The sequence below is a fragment of the Austrofundulus limnaeus genome, unplaced genomic scaffold (assembly GCF_001266775.1).
Source record: "Austrofundulus limnaeus strain Quisiro unplaced genomic scaffold, Austrofundulus_limnaeus-1.0 Scaffold6, whole genome shotgun sequence".
Taxonomy (NCBI): domain Eukaryota; kingdom Metazoa; phylum Chordata; class Actinopteri; order Cyprinodontiformes; family Rivulidae; genus Austrofundulus; species Austrofundulus limnaeus.
The window spans coordinates 2,665,283-2,675,352 of record NW_013952408.1 but is presented as its reverse complement, the minus strand read 5'-3'; the positions used below and the strand labels follow the sequence as shown (position 1 = coordinate 2,675,352).

Genomic DNA, 10,070 nt, shown 5'->3' with positions numbered 1-10,070 from the left:
AGGCAGACAGGAGCAAGAACTGGGTCAAGAGCAGACAGACAGAGACAGAATCATAACATAAATGTCTTTAAAATTAGTCATTGTTGGCTTATTTCCTGGAAGCACTTGGCTAAGTTCAATTTAAAGGTAGCAATCTAAGAAATAATTCATCCTAATAACAATAAAATAGTCTTTAGCCAATTAAATATTTTATTATTTTATTTACAATGCTGTTTAACTGTTGGGTAAAGGTGTTACACATTTATCAGCTGCAGTTGCTGATCACTTTCCACATGCTGTGCAAAGGTTGGGATTCTTACTCCAATAAAATGTGAAATGAAAGATATGATATTAAATTATGCTTATTTGTAAGTTTTTTTAACAATAATAACCAAACATTTATTCTCAGTTTTTATTCTAAAAACAGGAAARTGTAAGACCAGACCAACAAATAAACACTTTCAGTAGTCAGCTGAATGGTAACACAGTCATACACTGATGGGACACACAGCAGAGGCAGTGGGGGTTCAGTGTCTGCCCAGGGGCACTTCTGTATTTTTACGTCTTACAAAAGAAATTGGTATTTTTRCATCAATAAGAGAATGAGTGTTGCATGAACCGTGTGCTAAGTCCCAAAAGTTGATGGTTTCTTATTAGAATCCTTACAGGTTATTGACTAAATCAAACTTTTGATCCCTTGAGGCTCTGCCCCTGGCTTCATTCACCTCCCTCAGAACATACTCTTAAAAACACAGCCCAGTTTCCCACGGAGATGACATCTGCACTTGGCCTGTTTCATTCCACTCTGAGGTTTGGGTTAAGCGATGGCTACACTGTACCTCATTTATTTCCCTCACCACACCCCTTTCAAAGTGATGAACTGTACTTTGGAACCCTCTCAGACTCAACTGACRGCTACAATCGTGACTGTAGATCATTTAATTACAGTAAACCGTCTGGGTCACTCGATATCTTAGAAACGGGTTTTAGCGGGTCTGAGTAAAAAAATTAATTCCTAAACAGTAATACAAAWGAGTATTTTAAAGTTTGTCCAAGACTATAGAACAGTTAACCACATTTGCAAGCATCTCCTGAGTATTGGTTTGGTTTCTGCCACCAAAACAGCTCTAACCTGTTGAGGACTGAACCCCTGACTTTTTGAGGTGACTTGTGAGGGTAAATTATTTGGTGCCTGTGAGTTGCTGAAGGAGACTGTGATTTAGTGCCTTACCACAAATGCTCAATTGGATTGGGGTTTGAAAAGTTTGGATATCCTTGTAATATCCTTAAGCTGCTTTTGATTAGTTTTTTTAATGAGTTGTTCTTGGATAAAACTAGGGTTAGGGTTAGCTAGGGAATGCTCAATCTATGATTTGTATTTTAAAAGGTATGAATAGGCTGTAGYTGCCACCATACTCCCATAATAATGTGAGGATCCAAGGTTTTCAAACAGAATATTGCACACTTTAGACATACGTTTTTAGAATTTGYCTTAAAGTTCTGATTGTTTAGTTYGGKTTATTGCTCTAATCCTGATTTTCTGACTGAACAATAACTTCTCTAGTTGATAAAYACTGAAGCTGTATAGGGATGACCAGATAAGAGAGTTAAATATGTGTCTGTGGGGTGTGATGGGGCGGCAGATGTAGACAGAAAATTCATGTCTATGAGATAACAGAGGCACCCTGTCACACTGGGATGTAAAACAACTGGTTTCAACTGAAACTTGTCTGTTTTTTTGTCTTCCTTTGTCATCTTTGAAATGACCAACTGTCTGTGTTAATCAGATTGTTGGGGTCAAATCTTTGATTGCAGTTATTTTTTCACAGTACAGATATGTAGCAATCATCAGTCATGTTCTAAAAATGTCTCTGCTTAGTTTCAACCAGTACTGTACTTGTGACACATTCTGCTAGCTATTGCTGTGCAAACAAGACGTTCTCTATCTCACAATCTCAAGCTGAAGTCACTCTCTAAAGATATCTGTGGAAAGCTTGGACACAGTGACTAAAGCTGAGGACTTTGACCATCAAATATTGACTCAAGTAAAGTCACCTGCCTAACAYGGCAATGGTGTAATAACACGGAATGCCCTTATCTGTCTGTACATCTGCTGTGACATGACTTTTGTTTTGGTTTGTTTTTTCTCCTTTTACAAGAAACCTTTCACCATGGACGAGGGATATGAGCTGGACCTCACGTACATCACAGAGCGGATCATTGCTGTCTCCTTCCCCCGGGGTTGCTCCGAAGAGATCTATTCGCACAACCTAAAGGATGTCACGCGGATGCTCAAGTCCAAGCATGCAGATAATTACCTGGTCAGTGCTGATTCGCCCTGTCTCCCCTTACAATGTGCTGACACCAAAGCGCTCTTGGTATCACCGCAWACTGTAATGGACTTCTATTGGGTATTGACAAAAAGGATAGATTTGTGAATGTTTTTCAGCTCATGCTAAGCAGTAAACAGTAGATAGGCCGTTAGAAGTCACTGTGTTCTGTTATGTTTTCTTTAGATCATTAACYTGTCAGAGAAAAGACATGACCTCTCTAAAATGAACCCAAAGGTAAGTTTAGACTGGATTTTTTTTTTTGTTGTTGTTTTTGGAAGTTTATTATGTACTGGTTTGCATCTTTAAGCAGCTCTTCCTTTCAGGCTATTGTCACCCATGCATWGGCAGAAAGCATGATAAATAGATAGTGTTATGTGTTGACGACAATGTTTTGTAGACTCTGGACACAGGTTGGCCAGATCTGCACGCTCCTCCTCTGGATAAGATCTGCACCATCTGCAAGGCCATGGAGAGCTGGCTCAATGCTGACCCTCTACACGTGGTCGTTATTCACTGCAGGGTGAGCGTCTGTGCGCAGCCATAAATTTCACTTTCTGACTTTTAGAGTTACTCGTCAAACCCAGTGTCGATGGTTCATCTCAGTTACCCAGTATTATACAATGAGGCACAAAGATGCTCAAATCATCAACTTCATTTTTTTTAATCAAGTGTCGTATACATTAGGGCAATTTGAACATCAAAGACATGGATAAACGCCTGAAGTATTTAGTAATACTACACTGTAAACACAGTAGTCACAGTGTAAGGTTGTATTATTTTGCTTTAGATGGCAAGAATTTTTACCTTTCTTTAGTCAYGTTCAAGGAGATATTTCCAATTGAACATCTGGTCTATCATTCAGTTCGTCACATGAGATCACTTGTTGGATTTTCTTATTATGAAAAACAGCAGGAACTTTGGGAGTTCAAAGATGGACTGAAAACAAAAYCTTAACTTTTCTTTCTGCTCATCCCAAGAGTGATATAAACTCCACTTGGCTTTATGGCAGTGTAGCTCAGAAATAGTTGAGTCTCRCATCGTAAATATTGAGAAAATRTCCTTTCCAAATTTTTATTTTTTTCAGTCCGAATCAAACTGAATTTTTGCTGACTTCTGGTTAGTGAAGAGTATGAACATACCACCAAAGCAGTGTAATTGCAGCAATGTATAGACCTTTTGAGACTGTTCTGTATGTGTCACGCATTGTGTTTTTCTTTTTAGGGTGGCAAAGGTCGAATCGGTGTTGTCATTTCATCGTTTGTACATTTCACTGATGTATCAGCCAGGTAATAACAACCATGTGTTACAATCTGCATGTTCTTTTATGGTTTAAGCCTCTTTATTGTCCACATCCTTGATGGGCAGGGAATCGTTATTGCCTGTGTCTGTTAGCAAAATATCTCATGAACTGTCCTTAAGTAATCATCCTTTTGGCGTCAGTCAGATTCAAGGTGGCYACCACAGAAAGTCAACATTRTCAARCCTAAAATTGGTTTTAACTCAGTCWTTTTTACAGATATTGAGCTAAAATTTGGTGTGCAAGTAGCCAAGTCTCACCCCCAGCACATTTTATTCTCTGTTTAAACATTGGCAGACAAGTTTAAAATGCATTCCTTCGAGGAATGCTACTTTCATCATAACTCATGTCAGGATACATCATAATGATGGAGCACCTGCTCACTGTTTTCAGTGGAAAACACCAACAGCAAGCCACAACAGTTCATAATGGCTTATTTTGTAGACCATAAGCAATGCCACTGCTCAACCACACTTGATCTATTTTCCTCCTGTAATCTGGGGTAAAGGTGATTCATAAATGGTGAGTCAAAGACAAAATGTTTCCTCTTTCAGATTTTAAACCAGAGCAAAGTGACTGAAGCTTTGAATCACTGCGTATTGAATTGCATGAATCAACATGGAAGTGTGTTTGTTACTGTCATGTCCTCCGGCTCAGCAGTGTCAAGCTACAAAAACCACATTAGGTTTTTTTTTTCTTTATCCAAAAGTCCTGTCACTTCAGGGAGCTGTAAAACTAAAGAGAGGTAGCGAGTGCTGAGATTTACACATTCTGGTGTGCGGCCAGGCCTCCATGTATCCGCCTTTGATTTAATCAGTTTCATTGCCTGTGTCCAACGGTGGAGGACCAGCTCTCTGGGGTAAATGTGAAAGGCGGTGTAAAATGAGAGAAAACAGGAAATGATGGGAAAACAATAAGGCAGATTTGCAAAGGGAGCAGCTTTAGCGGGGAGCGGAGGAGACAGGGCAGATGAGAGGGAAGTGGAGCTCCAGAGTCTGTTGGTTTAAGGGCTGTCTGAATGGCCAAGCTGTGCACACACTCCGGCCTCTCTCTGTCCCCTCTGTGTTTACTTAAGGCTGGCATTCTCTTCCTCCCTGTTGGAATCCTCTGTCTCTCTCTGATGACTTTCCCTTTTGTCTGGATGCATGTGTATGTGTGTGTGTGTGTGTGTGTGTGGGTGTGTGAGAGTATGTACGTTAAAGTTTGTCAATTATAGTTCAGAGTGTAATCTCTGCCATGAGTCATAATTACCTCAAGTGCTTAGCGCGTCTTTCTGTCTCCCTCAAAGTGCTGATCAGGCGTTGGACCGCTTCGCCATGAGGAAGTACTACGATGATAAGGTCTCAGCTCTGATGACACCTTCGCAGAAACGGTGAGACCCAAAACAGAAACGCTCCCTTCCACCCAGGCACATACAGTTTGCTGACACCCCATTCAGTAGAAAACATTCAGCATCCCTGTCCTCAATGTGTGTATTTTTTTATTATTATTATTTCAGCTAAAAATCAGCCATTGTTTGCAGTTTAAATGAGGATTGKTGTAATTCTAACCCTGTGTGATTCATCATAATAATGGGCAGAAGTGGTTACTCCAAGCTGTCTTGCCTTTCTGTTTATAAAAAAAATCCCTGCTGATGACAATAATTACTGATGTGTAAAGGTCTGGGCAAAGTTTGTTTTCACTTTGCAACAAAGTCGAAAAGAATGGGAAAACTGTTGCAACATCAAATACAAATAATAATTTAAAAAAAACCTATAAATTTTGGATATTTTTTAATGCGAACTAGTTGTATTATACAGAACAAAACCTTGAAATCAGATGTCTAATGATGATCTGATCTTCGTAAAGTCTTATGGTTGGATCAGTTTCTATAGTGTGGTGGTTACCACACTCGCCTTACAATTAAAAGATCCCCTGCTCGAAACTGGGGATTAACTTTTGTTCTCTGTTTTACTTTTAATAAACATTAGTGAAAAATAAACTGTAAATATTTAAAGGGTGTACTGCAACTGCTGCAGCTAATGCTTTCAGTTTGGAGGTGTTTGCGCTTCCTCTGAGTTCATTCATCTCCATCATCACCAAGGTGCTAATGAGTAAAACCAAACAAAAGTTAATGGATACTGTAGAAATCCAGTCCATTTACTGTTTTGCAAGTCTCAACCACTGTAATGCACTTCATGCTGGTAAGCTCCAACACTGCTGCCTTGGTTTTATTTGGCACTGAGAGATTTGAACAAGTTGTTTCAGAACATGTCGGATATTTTCCACTTTCATTTGAATTTTCTACTTTGAAAACAAGAATACGCTGAGCTAAAGAGATGTGATCATGAACTGTCGATGATAGTGAGGAATATTCAGTGACGAGTCATAAACCTGCATTTTGTGCATAGACGATGGCAAAATCACTGGCTGGAAATTAATGTTTTTGTTTTCAGGAAATAGTYATGAAATGCACCTTTACATCTGATTATATTTTGGAGTCAATCCAGTGATGGCCGTCTCACCCAGCTGGCATTTGAAAACTCAAAAATGGCAACAATTCAATCACTTTTACAGATACTCTGCTCAGATTTACAGTTATATCTGAGGGTCGTTCACAGCACATTCTTCAAGTACTCATCAATGCGTGAGATTATTGCTTAAAACTTCAGCATGAACTGTTTGTGTCAGCTTATCTGTTAGCAAATTATCTTCTCAAACAACGTGCATATTTTAATGAAACTTTTCAGGAAACTATCACTGATGCGTGTCTACAACCGATTAACTTTTGGAGTCAATCCARTTCAAGATGGCAGGCACAGCTAACAAACGTTTGGCACAAAACTAGCTATAGCTCAGTCAATATAACTGATATTGAGGTAAATTTAATGTACTAGTAGCAAAGTTTCATTTACACAGTATACTATAACCGTGACCTCTTGCAATATTTTGGGATTGAGTTAGGCTCAACAAAAATTGCTACAACTCTGTCACTTGTCAACATTAGGAAGTCAGACACCTTTTTTTATGAAAAGCAGCATTCAGTAAGCTTTATTTTAAGGAATGCTATTCCTTTAATTTATTATTATTATTATTATTATTATTATTATTATTATTAAGCAATACACAATTATACATTCACAGAATATCAGTTTTAGTCTCTTAAAATTAAATGAGCATGCARCTAATAGAATCTTAAAACAATGTCTTAGATCAGACTTTTTAAAGCCTTATATAAAGCATTTAAACCCACATCTTTACAAAATTAACCACAGTCAAATAAACACATCCAACTGATGTCAAATTACTCAGATATTGTTTTTTTTCCATGTTTAGAGTTAACATGATAAAACAGCTGGTAAAAGCTAAAATGAGTAGCTAAATCATAAAACAAACAGAAGACAAAAGCTACAGCAAGCGAAAAAGTAGCTAAAAGCTAAAGTTAGCAAACATGATAACAAAAAGTTAAAATGAGCCAAATCAAACCTAAAAACTACTATTAGCAAAACAGTAGCTAAAGTCTAAAACCAGAATAACAGTAGCTAAAATTAGCAGAATAGTAACTAAATGCTCAAAAGTGCAACAGAACAGCTTAAATTTAAATGAGCACAAAAAGAACTAAAAGTTACAAGAACAGTAGCTGAAACCTAAAATGGCTAAACAGTATCTAAAAGCTAAAAATAGCAAAACATTAGCTGAAAGCTTACATGAGCTAAACAGTAGGGAAAAAAAACAGTTGCTGAAAGCTAAAAGGATAAGTAAACAAAAACAGATTGCTGAATTAGAACAGAGTTTTTCTGAGAATTTTTTATTTTAAATTAATTTTATTGCTTTTAATGTAAACTATCTGAAACAATAAAGAGTAAAAACTGTCTTCAGGTGTTGTGGACAGTTCAGTGTGTGAAACCTGATGTTTTTACTTAGAGAAAGTTTAATAGTAAAGATGGAGCTGAGGGGAGGAAGAGCTGGTTCCTTCTGCTGAATCCACTGCTGAGGTTCAAAGCAGTATGAAAAGCACGAGCATTAACAGCACAAAGGTTTCTGATCCACCTCTCTAAATAATTAAGACTAAATAAGATACTAGAAATCAGCTTTCGTTCWGTGTTTGGTACTTAAACATCTGTCTGTTCCTCTTTCAGGTATGTTTGGATCCTCAACAGTTTACTAAGTGGATCCATGAAGATCAATGCCTCCCCCTTATTCCTGCACTGCATCATCCTTCATGGTTTACCAAACTTTGATGCCGCCACCAGAGGTTCAACTCCTAATATATCCCACAATACACAGCTGCCAGGGACAATTAAAAAAAAAGATGGTTAAAGCACTAACCACATCAGAGTAAAAGCCTTAAATGAACTTTTGTATGCTCAGGCAAATGCAGTTTGTGTAAAAAAACAAAAAACAAAGAAAAAAAAGAGAAGTAACTCAAGCAGGACCAGGGAGGGTTTAATGTGTCTGCATGAAAATTGCTGTTTACACTCATTTCATTGAATCAACACAAGCTGCCATCACATCACTGAGCCAAAATCCCTTTCTCACAACAGCAGCTTATCACACTTCAGCGCTTAGCAGAATATTCTTGAGGTCATTCAGACTTGTTTTTTCCCCCTCTCTCTTGTTAGTGTGTCGCCCATACATCAAGGTCTACCAAGGAATGCAAGCAGTGTACTCATCTGGAGTCTAGTAAGTAGCATGTGGTTTGCAGTAATTTGAACAATATTGGGAACTTCAAAGGGCGCCGTAACACTTGAAAGTTTCRTTTCTGATGAAATTAACTTCGTGTTAATTTGAATTCTGACTAACTGCTGCGTGTAAATCGTCTGTAATTGCTTCCACRCTCTGGCTCCTCTCGACCGTCCGTTCTGTTGTTTGTGCTTTAGCCACATCGGCGCAGGCCACAGAGACCGAGTCTGCATCAATCTGGAGCCGGCCCAGCTCCTGAAAGGGGACATCATGGTAGGAGAGATAAACAAGATCTGTTTTTATTTTTATTTTTTATTTTTTTTCCCCCCAAGAGATCAACACTGGCTTGGGTAACCGCAGTGTTTTTGTGTTTTCTTTCCCACTCCTTTGCAGATTAAATGCTATCATAAAAATGACGTCAATYCAGAGCGGGAGGTTATTTTCCGGCTGCAGTTCCACACGGGAGCAGTGCAGGGTTACAACCTGATGTTTGAAAAAGAAGACATGGAGAATGCTAACAAAGGTATGTCTGGAAAAAAAAAAGAAAAACAAAAAAAAACCCCTCTTGAGAGCAGGCCTGAACTTGCTGCCATCAATAAGCAGCAGATCTTCAACTCCAAATAACATCTGCACGWATCTTTGGCACTTTTAGCCCGGTAATCTTGTTTTCCTAAACATGTTACATATACCAAGAGAAACTCTAGAATTATTAGTTTTTCTGATTCTGAGTGGTTTGCATTTATACCACTTCTGTATCACTTCAGATCCCAGATTTCCAGACTATGGAAAAGTTGAGCTCGTCTTCTCCGAGGGACCAGAGAGGATTCCAGGTAGTTATTTWTTTATTTTTTTATTATTTTATTTCATGTTTTTCTCAGCTTCAAAAGAACAAACTCTGTGCTGGAAGGGGTGGTTGGAAAAGCAGACACTCACAAGTTCTCTCTTCGTGTTAGTTTTTTTTTTTCTGCATTGCCCTCTGCCTCCTGGTGAGAGGCGATGTGGAATGCTGCAGAAGGGAAATGTAGTGTGAAGTGTGTGCTGACAGAAGGGTAAAGAAGCACAGCATGTGCTGCCCCAGAATCCCACAGCAGTGAAAYTATGTGGGCCTGTAGGACTTTATTAGGTGTTATATATGCAAATGTGCACACTGATCATACTCCACATTCTGAGAACATTATGAAAATAGTAGGGAAAAGGTAGCGTTCATTAAACGAATGCACACTGCCTTCTGCATTGCATTCCAACATTTTTGCCAAAGATCTTCAGTRATCTGTTAGCTCTTTGAGTATACAATAAAAATGGCTCAGCTACTACTAAACCAAATTTTATTTTAATACCTGTAAAACTGTCTCAGTTATAGCCATTTMTGTGTTGGCTAAGAYTGATTAGCTGTAACAACCATCTTGATCAAGGTTGACTCCCTAAGTTAATCAGTTATAGATGTACCTTTATTACTTACTTTCTGAGATTTCCATTAAAATATATTCAGTGGTTCATAAGGTATTTTGCTAACAGACCAACATGGTTGACTCACGTAGTTAATGTCAAGGTTTGGAACAACAGTCTTGTATGATYTGTTAACACTTAAAGTTTGTGTTGGGGATGACTTGTAGCTTCTACCACACCAAAGTTTGCCTCACAATCTGTAAAACTGACTGAATTATAGCAATTTATATGTTTTTTGAGGTTGCCTAATTGTGGCGACCATCTTGAATCAGGTTGAATCCAAAAGTTAATCAGTTGTAGACATTTATTCAATGAATACGTTGGAAAAGTTATATATAAAATCTGTCCAAATA

The 10,070-nt window shown here is 38.2% G+C and overlaps 1 protein-coding gene across 1 annotated transcript in view; it reads left to right on the top strand.

The window, feature by feature from the left end:
* The window catches only part of LOC106534005 (tensin-3), a gene marked incomplete at its 3' end in the record, with an annotated part of 14,405 nt that extends 5,304 nt beyond the window's left edge, over positions 1 to 9,101 (top strand). The window contains 10 exon segments of the mRNA XM_014030504.1: positions 2,139 to 2,300; positions 2,496 to 2,546; positions 2,710 to 2,832; positions 3,534 to 3,598; positions 4,898 to 4,981; positions 7,728 to 7,843; positions 8,211 to 8,271; positions 8,469 to 8,544; positions 8,665 to 8,794; positions 9,036 to 9,101. Coding sequence (XP_013885958.1) covers positions 2,151 to 2,300; positions 2,496 to 2,546; positions 2,710 to 2,832; positions 3,534 to 3,598; positions 4,898 to 4,981; positions 7,728 to 7,843; positions 8,211 to 8,271; positions 8,469 to 8,544; positions 8,665 to 8,794; positions 9,036 to 9,101 — 922 coding nt within the window.
* Between the last annotated feature and the right edge of the window lie 969 nt (positions 9,102 to 10,070).